General features: G+C 35.5%; 1 protein-coding gene across 1 annotated transcript; it reads right to left on the bottom strand.

The window, feature by feature from the left end:
- Positions 1 to 30: 30 nt before the first annotated feature.
- il7r (interleukin 7 receptor) lies at positions 31 to 7,064 on the bottom strand. The gene is made up of 8 exons (XM_083564921.1): positions 6,833 to 7,064; positions 6,259 to 6,370; positions 6,006 to 6,160; positions 5,785 to 5,924; positions 5,525 to 5,690; positions 2,120 to 2,204; positions 1,958 to 2,030; positions 31 to 1,858 (listed from the first exon to the last, which is right to left on the bottom strand). Exons 1-8 carry the CDS (start codon positions 6,900 to 6,902, stop codon positions 1,508 to 1,510), a joined length of 1,152 nt encoding a protein of 383 aa, XP_083421047.1. The 5' UTR covers positions 6,903 to 7,064; the 3' UTR covers positions 31 to 1,507.
- Between the last annotated feature and the right edge of the window lie 12,739 nt (positions 7,065 to 19,803).

Raw genomic sequence — 19,803 nt, 5'->3', positions numbered from 1 at the left:
TCACAAGAAAATAGCACTTTGTAAAAAAAAAAAAAAAAAAAAAAAAAAAAAAAGTAATGCTATTAAAACCTGTGCTTTCAGTGCAGTTGTGACTGAATATATTCCCTGGTTTACTGAAATAATCATAGACAAGCAAAAGAGGGGATAAATACTATATACTGTCTTGCATCAGTAGTAATTACTGTAATACTGAGTGAGACTAGCAGCTGTATTACTGTATTTAATGTATCATCAGCACTGATGATCAATCAAGTGCTCACATCTGGGAAGGAACACCTGTGAACTCTGAAAATGCTAACAGCAACCGTGTGAAATGCTGTGATCCTGGTTATTAACTGGTTTCAGCATTTCAGTACACAGTTGCAGTTCTTCTTTTTGAAAAACCAGTGGTTTTGTCCAAATTGCAAATCCAAATAGAATCTGAGGTGATGCAATACAGAGTGGTTTCTTGTGCATACATGAAAGTCTTGATACTTTTGTTACATACACTGAAGAGAAATACATGCAGAAATACATCCATTTAAAATGGTAAAGTTGATAAACATACACTTCAAACATTATTAAGATAATTCAACATTCCCTGCTTTTAACACATTGTTAGAAAATAATAATCATTATAATTGGAACTAATAGTATAAAATGCTGGGCAAGCTACCTTAAGTATGCTGTTAGCTTAAACAAATTAGCTGCACAGCAAGCGATATAGTAAAAGTAGCCTGACCAAATTGAAGCTACATTATTGCTGTTAGCATGTCAGCTAGTTTAAAAATAAAGCCGCATGAAAACTGTTTGGTCTTTTGTTAACCGTTAGAAAAGTCTTTGTTTCAAATGCAAGTCATTTACCAGACAAGACCTAGAAACATTTTTGTACCTCAAGAAAATGAAACACTGCCATTATCAGAGCTTTGCAGGTAAACAGATAATGAGCTACTTGTACTTCAACATTGCTAATAGCGTCTCTATTAGCTCTATTGTTATGTGTATCGGTTGCTTGGATAAGCTTTTGAATAGGCTCTGGTGGTTTTACTTACAATGAGTTTCTCTTACAAGAATCAGCATCAACTTTTCATTGCTCTGCAATCCACCCACACAATGATGCTTTAATTTGATGACTCATATTAGTAGTTAAAAAAGCTTGCGTGTACGGCAAAGGAAATCACCCCACAACACTGTTAAACATTCGGAGTTAATACTAGTAATAGTTACTAATAAAGGAGTTTAAATTATTTAAAAGAAATTAGCAGCAAAATAAGACTGTATTGTTTGAACCTGTTGTATAGTTGCCTATACGCTATATCTATTTTTCCTTTTTTTTAATGTAGGATGTCGGCTGTAATGTAGACGTTTACTAGACCTGTCATAGAATCAACAACACAATCTGAATTCTGGGATCTGGTAGATAATTACGAACTGACAGTGTACCATGAGAATAAGAGCAGCCTGATGAAATAAGCAGCTAATAATGAGAGATTTACCTGTCGTATGTGATTTTTTTTTGTATCCCATCTCACTGGGTTTTATAGAGGCTCGACATGGTGACATAGGTCTCATCTTTAGAATGTCTTTGTAGAGCTACTACACTTTGGCAGCCAGCGTTATCTTGTGCAACCTCAGCGGGTTCATGCTCTTCCAACAGCTTCATTTTCATTTGGAATGTCACTGAGTCCAGACTTTGGTTGTCTTCATCCTGCTGCTCACACACTGAAGTGGGACGAGAACTTTTCAACGTTCCATTGCAGGATTCTGTGGCGTTATTTTGATCATCATACTCAGGAGGAAACTGCTTCTCCTCAGTGTACATTACAGGATAGATGTTGATGTCCTTGAAGATTTCCGGGCTGAAACTCATTGGTAAGTGCTGTAACAAAATATGTTCAGAATTTACCATTTTTCGATTGCGATCTAGGACTAAATACTGAATGCAGACCCAGAATGAATAAATCCCAACTTCACTTACCTCCTTTTGTCTATGAATTTGAGCGAGTGTGGCTTTTGGGTCTGGAATGTCAGGGAAAAGGCAGGCCTGTATTCTAGGAGACGCAAAATACACACAAACTCAAGCCATACAATGATGCACTATAAACATTATTTGCAATCTTTGTGTTGAGAATAGACTCACTCTTTCTTCCATCGCACGATCAGAAAACCCATGGCAATCAATCCAAAAGGAGATAAGCAGAGGGGGATGTACAGGAGTGAAGGACCTTGATATGAAAGAAGCAAATCATCTTTATCAAGCATTTAAATTATAAGTCAATCACGTTCCAGTATGAAGTTACAGTATAGAATATTAGTTTTCCAGGGTGATAACTAATATCAATTTATTAACTAGTGCATACTTTTATATATTAGTGTCAGTATATGCATGCATATATATATATATATATATATATATATATATATATATATATATATATATATATATATATATATATATATATATATATATAATATATACTTTTCTTGAGACTGAACCATTCCCCCTATAGCATGCAGGTCTATCACAGAGCACCTTAAAAGCACATTCACACTCATTCAGGCTTAAAAGCAAATCATTATTCAGCAACTGAGCAAAAATGACACAAATGCACTCCTGAGAAGCTCCTGTGTCACCGTTTGCTTTACTTTTGCTGCTACCAGTTTGGGGAAAAAATTAGAAACAGGGGAATTTATTTTTATAGTCTTTTTGCAGGCAAAGATAAAATCATGATAATGTATGATGTTCAACATGTTCTAGACTCAAAACAACTCATCAGCTGCTTGAAGCCATGAACATTGAATAGAACAACGTAAAAAAAATTTCTGTAATAAAGCTGCCTGCAAGTTTATATACAAAATAAATTGAACAATCAAAGGGGAAAACCTACTTAATTGTAAATTGCTTTATCTATTCATTTAATAAATGCTCTTTCCCGAAGGAGAACACATGAAAGTACAAACATGCAGTAACCTGAGCTTAGAGTTGAACCATCAGTTGACCATAAACCTGTAAGGCAGCAACACTTCCTGTTGCCTCACCTTTATTTAATATATTTCAAAATGAAATAAATACATGCAACAAGACTATAATCACTAACAGAAAACAAATATAAGTATTTGTGTCGAAGATTAGCTATGACTGTCAGAACCTCCAGACCTGCTGTAGGTCTTAGAGATTTCTGTGACATTAGTGAGAGTTTAGAACAAAGAGCATCTGAGAATGCTGGGGGCCAGATATTACAGGAGGGAGGAACCAGAGCTGATCAGAGGATATGAAAGTAATGATATCATTCATAAAGAGAGGTGCAAACCTTTTTTTAAAGGTACCTAAGGGTATTTTGTGATAAAAAAATAACTTTAGAAACCTAATATACTAATTGTGTATTTCTCATTTACTTCTATGAATACACATAAAACTTTGTGTGTATTTTATGTACTTCACTTTATTTATTCACAATAATAATTTTTTGTTGTTATACATTCAGAATGTAAAATGTTTTCACCGTGACATGTTGACAATTGAGTACAAATGATGCTCATACATTTGTATAAAAAAACGGTAATTATAATTTAGTGCAAGTAATAGTATATAAACTATGTACAAGTTTTTGTAGATTAATGACAGACATTAGAATGTGCCAAGAAAGAAGGAGGATGAAAATGAGTCAGTTGAAACTTTCATTAGAAGTCATTTGTATAAGCTGGACTTTCTGCTTCTTTGTAAAAACATTCTTTCAGAATCAGCAAAAACATATTTCGAGTGTCAGCCAGCTGATACTTTAGTAACATTACTGAGAGGCAATGAAAGCTCTCACTAGTTTCTCAGAGTTATGTGTGCACATAGCGTGATGTACTTAGTTCTTGTACCACAATTCTGCTAAATTCTCCTTTCTCATTTTATATAACAACAACAAACCCTGGGTTTCAATACATTGTTGTTCTTATATTAATATTCTTACATAAAGGCTTGTATGGAGAACACTTTATACACTTCAAAAATTGAATATAATGAACATGCTGAGCTGTTAATTTAGGACACAACAGAATGTTGAAGTCACAGGCAAAGCTGCAAACAAATAGACACAGGGTAAAAAGTTCATAAGGTTGAAGCACTTGTGTTTTCAAACAAACACTGTGTTACACTGTGTTTTGTTGTATTATTATTATTAGGGCTGTCAATCAATTAAAATATTTAATCGCGATTAATCGCATGGTGGTCACTTAATCGCACATTTTAATGTGCCTTTAATGAATACTTTTCAAGTCTTTAATACTATAATCAACATGGAAACTGACAAAGTGGATGCTTTATGCAAATATTCTTGTAAATGTTTCAAAGTAATTATGGTGTTTAAAATGACGTAAATCATCAAGACACCAAAAGGAACTTTTGCTATGTTTCCACATGGACAATTTTTAATTGGCGAATGTGTGCATCATGTGCATTTTTGGTGCTTTATTTGAGACTTTTTTCTTTTTTTTTAGATCTAAATAAAAAACGACGTTGTGAGTAAATGTGTATTTTTTACTTTAATTTTAGCTCTTTTATATTTAGTTATTTATATTTTTTATAAAAATGGTCAAACAGTAATGCGTGCTGCATTAATCGCATGGTATTAAATTAGCGCCGTTAAAATGAACTTGCGTTAATAATGCGTTGGTTATGCGTTATTAGCGTTATTAACACGTTCCATTTGGCAGCCATAATTATTATATTATAAGAAAATGACTGTTTATAGTTTCTATAGTGTACGCAAATGTATAGTGTATAGTGTTATCAAGAGCAGAAAAATTATTGTTGTGAACGTTCTACAAAATTAAACATAACTAGAAATAGATTTTTAATGATAAATTTATTTTTTTTTTAGTAAAGAAATGCAACCTTTGGGTAATTGTTAAGGTCAGAGAGGAATTGAGCTCTATCATAGAACATTTGCGATGATAAGAGCAAATCTGTTCTGTCAGATCTCTTTACAACCACCTTAAATGCATTTTCCACAGAGCATTTTCCATTTCTTTCCGTCATGATAACATGCCTCTTCAGAGATCTTACAGATATAAGTTATTAAGAATTAAGCCTGAACATTTTGGTTTTTGGTCTGCTGCTGATTGTACTAGTGTGCATGTGCATATATGGGGTCCTTCACCAAACTTTTACCAGAAGGTTAAAAGCACACAATTGTATAGAATGTTTTTGGATGTGGTAGAGTGAAAGTTTCCCTCTACTCGAACTAAAAGGCCCAAACTTGTTTCAGCATGACGATGCTTCTGTGCACAATGTGAGCTTCATGTAGATATGATTTACATGGGTTAAAGTAGAAGATCTTGAGTAGGATGAATGCAGACTGCACCCCAGGCCTCCTTATTCTACATAAGTATCTGACTTCATTAATGAATGAGCACATTGGAACATCTAGGGGAGGTTATTATAACAACAAAATTTGACTAAATATGGAGTAAGATTTTCAAAAAGCACATCAAAATTTATGGTCAGGTCCCCACAAGCTTAGTTTATATAGTGTAGGATCTTGGAGAGGACTCTCACCCTGCACTGTGGTGTGGCTCACTTTGAAGCTCTTCGTCGCGCTCCACTCGGTCCAGCTACCACTGAAAAAACCCACAGGTTGGGCTCTGACTCGTACGTTGTATATCTCACTGTCTTGCAGCTTATCTCCACCTATTCTTATTTGCTGGTAGTTCATTGTTATTTTCTGTCACAAACAATACATTTTATTGTTACTTTGATACCACGTGCAAATTGTTGTACATAGTGATGGGATCAGAAATCAGAAAAAAAGAAGTCACCTCTTTAACAGTGGAATGCTCTTCCCAGAATTCCACTTGGAAAGCAGGCTTTTTGACATATTCATGCTCATAGTTAATGTCAATTACTGCTTCATTAAGCTTATACGTAGCATTTTTAATCTCAGGAGTTGTGATTTTAACTGCAAAGTACAAATTAATTCAACCTTTTTGAAATCGGTGACTCAAAGAAGATGCAAATAAAAAAAATCAATATGACATACCTATTTTTTTTAACAGAATCGATTGCGTTTGGTTTTGTCCTCCTTTTACATGGATGTGCATTTTATAGCTTGATACGGGACTCAGGTCCAAGAACGAGAAACTGTTCTTTTCCATAGTTGTTTTGGAACACATTTCATTTTCTATATTCTCAGTACTGAAAACAGAACAACAGGATGCAGTCGAGTCAGTTTAAGAGCGACCATTTACAAGTTAGAACAGAAGAAAACCAAAACATCAGAATGAAGAGCACACCAAATTGTTGCAACAATCTCACAAATGTCGAGGTCACACTCATTCAGGTGGCAGATTAGATCGCTCTGCTTTAAACTCATCAATGACCAGCAGGTAATGTCAGTAGATTCTCCTGTATTAGGACATGTGGAATAAACAGATCAAGATATACATATTCCATATACAGATTTTCTGTTCCATCACAAAGTCTTATTGTCTTATTTTTAATTTTATTACTAGCCAGTTAATAGCAAATAATGACAATAGTAACAAAATTTGTCTAACATGGAAAAAAAATGTATGCACAAAAAGTCCACTGCGTATCCAGTAAGTATTTATAGAGGAACAGAGAACTGTTAAAAATATATAGTACCACAAAGATATTAAAATAACAGGGTTTCTATGATCATCTACTAAGATACGTACATAATACTCTTAATAACAAATAGGCTTAGTTCACTTTTGCTGCATTATGATGCTTCACAGAACATGTAGATGCTCTAATCAGTCCCATGCTCTACTTTCCCCGAATAATGATGCACTGTACCTGACAATAACCTTTTGATAGTATTTAATTAGGATTGGAACCGCTTACCGTCATCTCCACTTTGAGAGTGAGACACGAATGGATACAGCGTCAAGAGCATCCAGAAAATAGCTGCCATTTGTCAGTCTGTAATATTCACAGAGATAAAAGATTCGTAATGAGGCAGCGCAACATTGCTGTGTTACAGGGTGAAAGTGAGTGAGGAAGCCTGTGCTGTTGCAGTTCGCCTTCAGTATTTATACCACAGAGCAAAGGAAGAGGGTAGAGAAACAGAGAACATACTGTAGAGAGAAAGAGAGAGAGAGAGAGAGAGAGAGAGAGAGAGAGAGAGAGAGTTTGCATATATATATATATATATATATATATATATATATATATATATATATATATATATATATATATATATATATATATATATATATATATATATTTAAAATACACATATGTGTGTGTGTGTAAACAAATTAATAAACACAAATAAATCACCTCTTAGGACATAGGGGTGTATTTTCAGATGTGTTCTGTATTAGAATATGTTCATAAAATCCAGTATCATGCAAATGTTTTGGCACCCATTTATTTTTTTTCAATTTATTTTTGACTTTTTTAAAATGAAAGCTATTAAAACATGTTCTGACAGAAGGAACCTGTATATGTTTCTTATGAACCATCATTCAGATCACTACCAAAGTGCAGGAACCGGTCCAATGTGCAGCTTTGCTTGCACAAACATGATTTGCATGCAAGAGACTTCAGAAGAAAAAACTCTCCTGCAATCTGATCACAAACAGTTGCAACACAGCACATAGATAAGCCAGATACTTTCTGAAATACCCTGCTGTGGTCCAAAAAAATCAAACATTAAACTCTGGGTATAATCATTAAAATCATTTTGTGTGTGTGAAACGGAGGAAGCATGAAAATCGTTTCATGAAAGGAGTTTCATTCCAATTGTTATATATTTAAGTAAGTTCATTATGCTTTGGAAATTTGTGACAGTCAGGATTACTGGAAATGTACAGATACAGAGAAAAATAAATTCCACTAAATAATAAAAAAAATCAAGTCAAAATTCTATGGTCAGTACAGAAACTGAATGGATGAAGAATAAATAGTGCAACAAAAACAAAGATTCAATGCATATCTAAACAGAATCTTAGAAATACTAAAACAATAGAGTTTGGTTTTCGAGTGTCCTTTTTAGTCACAACACTGCTCACCAAAATCTATTGATAGATCTTTAACATGCTCTGCATGCAAAATACAAGCATTCTGTAAGGAAGTACAGGGAAAAGTCCTCAAACACAAAGACTGTTAGCTGAGTAGCAAAACATTTTAGGGCTGCAGATTCTGACATATCGGATGTGACTAAAAACGTGTTACTAAACATTTCAGTTCTGTGAATAAATAATAAGGGTGCATTTAAATGTGCAGAAATATGCCATATTTGAATTTGCTCTCAATCCTGATTGTGTTAGATTTTTCATTTTGATCCTGGGTGTATAAACCTTTACATAAGACACACATTCTTATAGTTCGTTCCTAGCATTTACACAGTTAAGGTGCAGAGAGCTAAAGCAAAAGTGAAATAATAATAATGATATTAAAAAAACAAGTCTCCTCTGAACACTCCAATCTGAAAAACAAAAACAAGCGGTAACCTGCTTCAGCCCACTTCCTGTCACCTCTGGTAATTGGGGTTACATCAGAATGAGGCCAACGTAAAGGGAGGAATTACTCTGCACATCTCTGAGCTTCCAGTGAACAGAACACTGCAAGATATAAGGTGTTGTTGGCATGACAAGTTGTTATAGAAGTTTGAAGTGTGCACTTTGTGAAATTGTCTGAAGGAAAGTCAGTGGTCAAATAAATAAAAAAAAACTAAGCATTAGACATTTTGGTTGATGGCATGCGGAAAGTCGAGACTGTGGTTACGGTTGTATACTTCCTGTGTCAACACAGAATGCTGATTCTTGTTCTTACTCCAAAAACAGAGGAACACATTCGCTGCACTAATCACCATGTAAAGAATAAAGCACTTTGGTGGGTGTGGGGTGTGGGGTGTGATGTGGACAGATGTAAGGAGGATTAACGGATCACTAACACATTACAAGGCTCATTATTTTTCCCCTTCAATGGCATAACTTAAAATGATTATTCCACAGTAACAGTTTGATGATTATTATTCTTATTTTATTTATTTAATATGTGACTTTTTTTTTTCTTCAATTGTAGTTACATTAAACGTTGGGAAACATTCCTTAGAGAAGTCACGTCTTTTCACTTATGCTCCTCGCAACTATTAGAGGCATTTTTTCACAAGTTACTTTTTACTTCTCTTGAACCTAAAGACAAAAACCACACAGCTTGTTATGTTACTGATAAAACCACAAAGCAGATAGTCCATCTCTGACTATCAAAAAACAGTCCGCTTTAATAAATACTGCGTAAACTTTACCATATAAACAATTACTCACTTCCATTCAGAAACGACTGCATAAATACCAACCTGTGATTTGCCTTGAACTATTGCTTGAACTACTATCAGAGCTGCTGCTGTCATAGCTGCTGTAATTGGCAATGATAGACTTAAAACCCTAATCTTCTGATGATCAACCCAGAGCCTTTAACTACTGAGTCACCGGAAATCTTCCAAATAATTCGATTTGAAAATGTTTTCCTCCCCGAGTCATCTTATGCTAAAATCTCTCTGTAATGCATGAGATCTTTCTCATAAAGGGGGCCTGGTGGTGTCCCTGAATGTGTAGATATAGTCACGTGTTTTTGCTGCATGTTTTATCTCTTATTCTGATCAATAGGTTTTACATATTAACATTTGTAAAGAGTAGGTATGAGTGATCTTTATACACTACTTAGCCTTCTGTCTGCTATTCAATGGATTCATTTCATTTCAGCTCAGCATCTGGTAAATGGAAGTTTTGTAAGAAGAATTAAGTCTGCATTGGGAGTGTGGTGCATCAACGTGCACCAATGAGCCTTGACCGCTCGTGACCCTGTCGCAAGTTCACCACTGTTCCTTCCAGTGGTGGACAGAAAGGAAGTAAATGTAATTCATTACTGTACTTAAGTAGCTTTTTATGTATCTGTACGTTACTGAAGTATTTTTTTATTTGGGGAGACTTTACTTTAACTTCACTATATTTACTTTAACTTCACAAATATCGCACGCAGCAAGCCGCCAATCAGTGTCGAGCGAGCGTTCTGTTTTAAATTAGTTTTAATCGGTGCTTGATGGTATTTTCTCATCACCAACATACAGTTCAGCATCAGTTCAACATTTGTGCACATTTTCTGATGTAGTTAAAAAGAAGAATTTGGGCTCACGATCATTTGAATAGATATCAATCAGTGTTTGACTTATTAATAATCATTCTATTAATAGATTAGTGTGCTAAGAGTAACAAAATCTTTTCACATAATCTGGGTTGATTAAGCAAAGAGTCTTGTAACAGAAATAATAGGAACATTATATACATAAAAATATCATAGTACCTTCGATAATAAAGTACATTTGAAGGCAAATACTTTTGTACTTATACTCAAGTGAATTTTTAAAGGGAGCACTACTACTTTTGACTACTTTTTACTTTTACTTAAGTAGATTTTTAGGCCGGGAACTTTACTTGTACTTGAGTAAAATTTTATTGAAGTAACAGTTATTTTAATTAAGTAGAATATTGTATTACTCTTCCCACCTCTGCTGAAGCCAAAGCAACTAGATTGAGTGAAATAACTGGACTTAACTGTGCAGTATGTTCTCTGAGCTGTTTCCTTTAGGGTTTCAACAACAGTGTGGCATTAGTCAGACGAAGGACACTGCAGACTCAGACTGAGATATTTGTCCCTGCACCTTCACAGGAAATAATAGAAAAACTACATGGGCTTGAACAGAGAATCTGCAGCTTTCTGTTTGTTTGCTTTGGTTCAGCTCTGTCCTGTCACACACACATACACACACACATACACATGTGTAAATTTGTTTACATCCTCTAAAGGACCATGCCCCCCACTTACCACGCTATCAAATAATCTTACCCTCAAATTGAAAATTTGTATAATGTATAATGTATAATGTAGTTTTAACAGTACATATGTGATGATATAGACTTTCCCTGGTATTTACAGAATTGCTAATTTAGTTGTTTAGTTGTTATTTAGTAGTTATATTCCCATAAAGTATTGTACTGAAAATGGCTTGATGCAGAAAAGAAAGCTAGCAATTTGTGTTCTCTACAATTTGTGAGCCATTACTGTTTTCTAATATTCTTTTATTTTATTTTATAAAACATTGGGTAACTACCTTCATAACCATTTTGTCTGCCATATTACGGGAATTGTACCATTTAACCACTGAATGTAAACCCATTTTGGGTCAACGTATCTAAAAATATAAAAAAATTTACAAAATCTAAAACAGTAACCCAATTTCCTACATTTTTAGAAACAGTTTAACAGCACACACTGGGGAAAATCATGTATGTGTCTAAGAGACGATGTGGCAGTGCAGGATAATTTTATATATTTCTCATGTCCTTGCACTAAAACTTTCTTTTAGCTTCTCTCATTAGGGGTCGCCACAGCGGACCATCTGCATGTTTGATTTGGGACATGTTTTTACGCTGGATGCCCTTCCTAACGCAACCCTCCGCATTTATCCGGGCTTGGGACGGCACTAAGGCTTGTGCAACCTTAATGGCTGGGGTTGGTTCCCTGACCGGGGATCGAACCCGGGCCGCAGCGGTGAGAGCGCCGCATCCTAACCACTAGACCATTAAAACACTTAAAGAACTATGAAAATTAAGCTCTGATGTCTTTTAAAGCTAAAAAATTACTAAAAATCCCACGATACATGGCCCCATTCATTCTTTCCTTTACATGTATCAGTCTTCCTGGTCCATTTGCAGAAAAACAGCCCCAAAGCATGATGTTTCCCCCCCCATGCTTCACAGTAGGTATGGTGTTTTTTGGATGCAACTCAGCATTCTTTCTCCTCTGAACACGACAAGTTGAGTTTTTACCAAAAAGTTATATTTTGGTTTCATCGGACCATATGATATTCTCCCAATCCTTTTCTGGATCATCCAAATGCTCTCAAGCAAACTTTAGATGGGCCCAGACAGGTACTGGCTTAAGCAGGGGGACACATCTGGCACTGCAGGATTTGAGTCCCTGATGGCGTAGTGTGTTACTGATGGTAGCCGTTGTTACTTTGGTCCCAGCTCTCTGCAGGTCATTCACTGGGTCCCCCCGTGTGGTTCTGGGATTTTTGCTCACCGTTATTGTGATCATTTTGACCCCACGGAGTAAGATCTTGCGTGGAGCCCCAGATCGAGGGAGATTATCAGTGGTCTTGTATGTCCTCCATTTTCTAATAATTGCTCCCACAGTCGATTTCTTCACACCAGGCTGCTTACCTATTGCAGATTCAGTCTTCCCAGCCTGGTGCAGGTCTACAATTTTGTTTCTGGGGTCCTTTGACAGCTCTTTGGTCTTGGCCATAGTGGAGTTTGGAGTCTGACTGTTTGAGGTTTGTGGACAGGTGTCTTTTACACTGATAACGAGTTCGAACAGGTGCCATTAATACAGGTAACAAGTGGAGGCCAGAGGAGCCTCTTAAAGAAGAGGTTACAGGTCTGTGAGAGCCAGAAATCTTGCTTTTTTGTAGGTGACCAAATACTTATTTTCCACCATAATTTTCAATAAAAATTCATTACAAAATCAATGTGATTTTCTGGATTTTCTTTATCATTATGTCTCTCATAGTTGAAGTGTACCTATAATGAAAATTACAGGCCTCTCTCATCTTTTTAAGTGGGAGAACTTGCACAATTGGTGGCTGACTAAATACTTTTTTGCCCCACTGTATATAGTAGTGAAACCTTGATAGTGTAATGGTAATCATGGCATACTATAATGAAATAGTTATTACATGAGTAGTGTAATGTTCAATAGTAAAACAGTGGGAGTGTGTTTCTGTGAGGGATTGAGCTTGTCATTACAGGGAGGATTGTAGGGACAAAGTAAAGACGTAAACCCAGAGTGGACTGTTTACAAGGGGGAAAGTTACCATGAGGTAGCAAAGTTAAACCATGGTAATGTCATATAAAGTGCTATAGTAAAACCATTCTAGTGTAATACTTCTAATTGAGTCCCATACTAAAACCATTATTGAATTAATATTAATAATAAAAATCCAGAATATATCTATAGTAGAATGACGATGTACAATGGTAAAATCATGGCAGCATCCAGAATATTATGTGGTATGCAGCTTTAGGATTATCATAAATAATAATAAAAAAAAGTGCCATAGTAAAACAATGGTAGTGTACACCACACCACAATAAAACTACAGTACACTGGTACATTGGTTCAGTACAGTTGTACATCGGTTACTGTAAGCTACTATTCAGTAGCTAAACCAAAGAAGCATCATGATTATAGAAAGTACCATGGTTACTATTAGTTTCCATAGCAAATATATAGTAGTGTTATAGTATTATATTATATGTTTAGGGGGCATCATTGGCAAAACAGGTAAGGATTTGGGTTACTGATCAAAGAAGATTCAAGCCCGAGCACCAGCATTCTTCTGTTTTGGACTCTTGAGCAAGATCCTTAACCTTCTCTGCTCCAGGGCCACCATTATCATACCTAGCAAGCTGGCATATGCAAAGCAAAGAATTGTATATTTGACAAGTAAATGCTTCCTCTTTTCTAGTAACCCTAAGGCACAGTACCACAGCTGAACCATCATAATTATCATGAAGAACCACAATATATCTCACAACCATTGTAAAGAAACGGTAGTGACATGATTATAATAAAATACCACAGTAAACAATGGCACTTCCATGTTTACCATAATGAACCATAGTAAAATATGATAGTGCCATGGTTTCCCCGAAATGCAATAATAAAACCACAGTAGTGTCTCACTCGCCATGAAATACCACAATTAGCCCAAATAGAGTATCATAGCTAACAAAAAAGTACCACAGTAAAACCAGGGTAATTTATGGTTACCATAAATAATAACCATAGTACCGCATAAAAACACATGGCAATCAAGGTTACTGAAAATGAGTATAGTAATAAAAAAAATAAATAAAAAAAAACATTTAAAACCACAGTATTGTCATAGCCACTGTAAAAATCACAAGTAAAACCACAGTAGTGCTATAGCTTCTATAAAAAATCACAATGGAAACCAATGTAGTATCATAACTACTATAAAAATCACAATGAAAACCACAGCAGTGCAATTGCTGCCATAAAATTCACAATAAAAACCACAGTAGCATCATAGGTACCATGCAAATCACAATAAAAAACAAAGTAGTGCCAAAGCTACTATACAAATCACAAAAAAAAAAATCACACAGTAGTGTCATAGCTACTTTAACAATCACAATAAAAAACACAGAGTAGTGTCATAGCTACTTTAACAATCACAATAAAAAACACACAGTAGTGTCATAGCTACTAAGGTCCCCTGGTGGTCTAATGGTTAGGATGCAGCGCTCTCACCGCTGCGGCCCGAGTGCGATCCCCGGTCAGGGAACCAACCCCAGCCACTCTTATTGCCGGTCCCAAGCCCGGATATAAGGAGAGGGTTGCGTTAGGAAGGGCATCCAGCGTAAAAACGTACCAAATCAAACATGCGGTTGATTCACTGTGGTGACCGCTAATGGGAGAAGCCGAAAGTAAGTTTTAGTGTCATAGCTACTATAACAATCACAGTGAAACCTACAGTAGTGCCATTGTTACTGTATACCATCACAGTGAAAGCCACAGTAGTGCCATAGCTACTATATAACATCACAGTGAAAACCACAGTAGTGCCATAGCTACTATATAACATCACAGTAAAAAACCACAGTAGTGCCATAGCTACTGTATAACATCACAGTGGAAGCCACAGTAGTGCCATAGCTACTATATACCATCACAGTGAAAACCACAGTAGTGCCATAGCTACTATACACCATCATAGTGAAAACCACAGTAGTGCCATAGCTACTGTATAACATCACAGTGAAAATCACAGTAATGTCATGGTTACTGTAAAGTATGAGTAAAACCAGAGTAGCATCGTTTTATCATGAAGTTTTTTAAGGTTATACCACCACAGAATTATTATGATTCTTGTAAAATGTACCATAGCAAAACCATGGCAGAGTCATGCTTGCCTTTAAGTACTCTGGTTAACCACAGCAAACCATGGTTAAACCAGAGTAGTATTACAATTACTGGGAAACACCATCGTAAAACCATGGTAAACCACAGTCAATTCTTTCCTAAGAATAGTACTCATTTGAAGTGTTAAAAGTAGGAATATACATAACTTATGGTAAAATGTACTGCAAACAGCAATATCATACACTTTATAATCGTTTTAGCCTTTATTTGCTGTACAAATGTGCCGTTTGCACAATTCGGTCAATTCCACTTTGGTAGATGCTACACTGCATTTCATTGCTGTGTACCTATACTATGCAATGATAAAGTTGTCTGTCTGTCTGTCTGTCTGTCTGTCTGTCTGTCTGTCTGTCTGTCTGTCTGTCTGTCTGTCTGTCTGTTTATTGCACACAATAATTGAACTAGAAACAATTCAAATTATTCAATAAAATTAAACTGTTGAATTAAATGAGAATCACACATGGGTTGTTGGGGAATATTGGCTTCTACCCCTTCGTCAAACTGTAACAGTAATGATGAGTAAAAACATCAACTTCTCAAGAAGTTTGAAGAAATTGAGTAGGAAAAGCTGTGTATGGGGGTGGGGGAGAAAGTAAAGGGAGGGTGAAGGGGAACGGGGTGAAGTGAGCGGGGTGCGGGGTGACAAGCTTGCGCTCTCGAGTGCGTCCGTGGGCGTTTGCTGTGGTTAGCTGTGCCAAGACGAAAATGTGAGTACGGCAACGAGGAAGAGGGGGTGAAGCACAAGCTTACCTGCCCTGTTCTGGTGTGCTTTGTCATCAGCTTCTGGCAACAAAAAAATATTGCACTGACTGCGTTTTTTTGCTTTTCAAGTCACGGCCGATGCGGTACGTCCCCTGACTACACCGGTGACACAGGGAAAAGTTGTGTAGTGGTGCTTTAAGCACAGAGCACAGTGCTCTACAGAAGAGGTTTCAGATACTGAAAGAGAACGCCAAACAAACCCCCTGAAACCACACACCTATCTCTGGAGGCCCCTATCACACACACCATCTCCGAACAACAGCTTCAGAGCTTGCTTTATCTGCACACAGAACTTGTCTATGTTTGCCATTTGTTTTTTGTTTTTCTCACACTTACTTACAGTCTCTTTTCGTCTTTGCTTGCGGTCATATACGCCTTCAAGCTCGGTAGGCTTCAGGATTGAGAGTGTCCAAGTGGGATGCCAGCATTATAAGTGCTGTTGAGTTCTCAGCTTCCGAATTGTAAAAAAAAAAAAGGTGACTCATTCTAAAAGCCAAATCATAGGGTTGTGTTTTTTTTCTTCAATAGAACACTTTAGGGTTACAGGAACTATTACAGGACACTCCACATAAACACGAATAAGAGTGTAATTTTTGATGTGACGAGATGAAAAAGAGGTAAAGCTGTAGTTTTATGTTTCCTTAAGGAGCATGATGAGATCCGTTTTAGGTGTGTGAGGGGGAAAAAAAGGAATGTCGGGGGCGTGAATGTGTACAGTAGAAATTATTCACTGTGGTTTACAAAATGTAGTTCTGCTTTATTTTTCTGGAATAACTTACCTCAGTCAACAAACCTCAGTCAGGATTCTCTGGTGGGCATAAATATGTTTTTGTTTTGTGTTTTTGGTGATTGGTGTTCTAATGACATTTTCATGAAATGTTGTCTAATGATTAATGCATATCTCCTATGATTATCCAACCCAAAAAAACATGAAAGAACAAAGAAGGCCATATTGAGATCTGGTGGTATTTAACACCACATACGGAAATCTAATATATAGCAATATATGCAAATCACATATACTGCATACATGTTTATGTTTGAATTTCACAGATATAGAAATATATGTTAGATACTTGAACATCTGCCAAATATATTTCAGAATATTAAAAAATGGCAGATTTTATATAGCAATGTTATGTAAACTGATGAACAGTGATTTAAGCTTATGTAATAAATAGATTTTTTTAAATATAAAAAAATAAATGTACTCTTTTACAATAAATTAATATTACTGACTTTATATAACCTTGCATTTTCTTAATTCTATTAAACAAATGGCAATTTTTTTAACTGTAATTGTTTGTTTACAACTGCTTCCAAAAGCAATTGTATTGTAATTGTGTTGGTTTACAATTGCTAACAGTTTTTTTTTATTAAAGCAAGCAGCAGGACATAATCAAGTACTTAAATTAAAGCAGCTGTTTAAAACCTGTGTGCCAACAAGTAACAGAGATCAACAAGCAACCAAATCTAACATTAAACATAATGTAACAAAACTGTAACATTGCAACATTAATCATTATTTTCACATTTTCAAAGTAATATTATGATATTATTGCATGGTATAGTCATCCATTTGCAAAATCAATTCTCCTTGAAACATTGCATTTGAGTGATTGTCCCAAACTGGAATCAGAAATGTTGGAATAATGTCACTACCAAAACTGGATAATAGTTAGATAATAATAGATTTTTTCATAATGAAGTTACAACTCAGCATTAAAATGCATGTTTCTCTTCATGTACACAATTTTTTTTTTCATAAAATCAAACCTTTAAATGTAGATAAGTGTAAGTATAAATATATATATATATATATATATATATATATATATATATATATATATATATATATATATATATATGACATTACATTAATTACTTAATTCATGAATTTTAGTTCATTAATTAATTACTTTTCTTTTCTTTTCTTTCATAGAAGACAGAAAATAGTTCATTCAACCATAACTGCAGTCACAGCAAAACTTAAAAAAATATTTATTAAATCAAGACCGAATAAATCATAAAAATAGGCGGAAAAAGTATAAATCATCTATAATTATAGAAAATATCTTACCTTGTAAAATCTCCACATATTTCATCCAAATCTTCCTTGTTGCTAAATCAGTATTGCAAGAAGTATTCTGCCCCAACTTGCTGCCATTAAGGTTTTTTTAATAGTTATAGCATTTAAAATATATCTTATTTGAATTGTTTGCTTCTATTCAAAGAAGAGCTTTAATAAATTAATTCCACTACATTTACATTTATGCATTTGGTAGATCTTCATCCAACAGCAGAGATGCAGAGATAAGCGCAAGACTGACCTCTGAAATTACTCTCTAGGAGTGTATCAATGTTAAATAATCCCATAAGTAACATCTATGTGACACTATTTTCACATAGTAACGTACAACAGCTCTCATATTATCTTGTACTTTAATGTATCATGAATGTTGTTACACAATATATTAAAGTATATGTATCCTACATATAAATAGAAGCATTAGATGGTAAGTAAAGGTAAAATATATATGGCCATATATCAGATTTCTGTATGGGACCAACTAACACCAATCACCTTTAAGGTTCATTATGTGATAGAGGGTTTTTTTTTGTGTGGTTTTTTTAAGAGGGGTGTCACCAGAATTCTTGCACATAGCAGGATATTAAGCAGATACATACATGGGGAAAAAGACATTTGATAATAAGTTTGGGATAAAACTGATTGAAAGCTGTGAAGCAATTACACAATATTCAGATGTGTCAAAGACTGTAAAATATAAAAGAGCATGTCATGACATGCGTACGATCAGATAACCACATTCTTTCACTTCATGAAGCAATTACACTATTCAGATGTGTCAAAGACTGTAAAATATAAAAGAGCATGTCATGACATTCTACGTTCACAAGGACTTGTGACACTTGTCAGCAAGAAGGCTTGAAAAACAAGCTCAAAACATCTGCGGTGTGTGTGAGAATGTACGGCCCGCCAATCAATTAACAGCAAGGACGCGTGCTCTTAACCGTGACCTTACAGGTTTTGTTTACTTTGTGAGCTTGGAGATAGTTTTGCACAGCTGATGACTTCCTGTTCATTTGTGGTAGCTAACCAAACTGAATATTTGGTGTGTGATTTAGCAACGGGTGTGTTTTTGTGTCTGGAACCGTTAGCATTATGTTTGTGGATGGGAAGGAGTGCAAAGCCACTTTCACAAAAGCTCTGTGAAAAAAAAAAACCACAAACAGGAGTAGAGTGTGTGTGTGTGTGTGTGTGTGTGTGTGAGAGCGAAAGAGACAGAAGAAGAAGTGGAGATTGAGCAAGGAAGATAGAGGTTAAGTGCAGTGCAGATCTGTGTGAACACACTGTGGAGTTTTAGCTTTGTCAAAATGTAGTTTGTGTATTTATATTTAATGGTAACACGGCATTTAAGCAGATTCATTTACCTGTTGCACATTCTGGAATGAAAAACAAGTTATAGGATCAAGAAATATACTGACAAATATTCAATACAATTTCACTTTAGTATACTTTTGGGTTTGTTTTGACCGGGGCTGGTCCGTGGCCCGGGGGCTGGGGACCACTGCTATAGAGTATCTGGCTAATGAGTTGAGTAATTAGATAAGAATATTTGTCTGATTTGTCTCCTGATAGCAATATGTATGTGTATGCGCACTATATGGAAAGAAGCAATGCAAAACCCGACTTTCCCAGCCATATTTGTGTTTGTTCCACAAACCTTTATCACACAGTTGGAGGTACATAATTGTATAGGATGAGGTAGCATTAAATATTTCATAATTTGAACTGGGAGACTCAAACCTGTTTCAGCATGACAATACATCTGTGCATTAGGCCAGCTCCATTAAGATATGGTTTACATGGGGTGAGGCGAAAGCTCTTGAATGGTCTGCTATAGAGCTCCGACGTTAAACGTTCTGAACACAAACACCTTTAGGATAAAATAGAATGCTGACTGCACCCCAGGCCTTCTCATCCTTCACAACCACAAGACAAAATCTAGTGG

The sequence above is a fragment of the Silurus aristotelis genome, assembly GCF_946808225.1.
Source record: "Silurus aristotelis genome assembly, chromosome: 16".
Taxonomy (NCBI): domain Eukaryota; kingdom Metazoa; phylum Chordata; class Actinopteri; order Siluriformes; family Siluridae; genus Silurus; species Silurus aristotelis.
This window is presented reverse-complemented; position numbering and strand designations above follow the sequence as displayed.

Coding starts and splice junctions, on each gene's coding strand:
- il7r (XM_083564921.1), bottom strand. CDS start 6,902: ATGGCAGCTATTTTCTGGATGCTCTTGACGCTGTATCCATTCGTGTCT. Junction 6,161..6,258: donor GAGATTGTTGCAACAATTTG/GTGTGCTCTTCA, acceptor TTCTGTTTTCAG/TACTGAGAATATAGAAAATG. Junction 5,925..6,005: donor GATTCTGTTAAAAAAAATAG/GTATGTCATATT, acceptor TGTACTTTGCAG/TTAAAATCACAACTCCTGAG.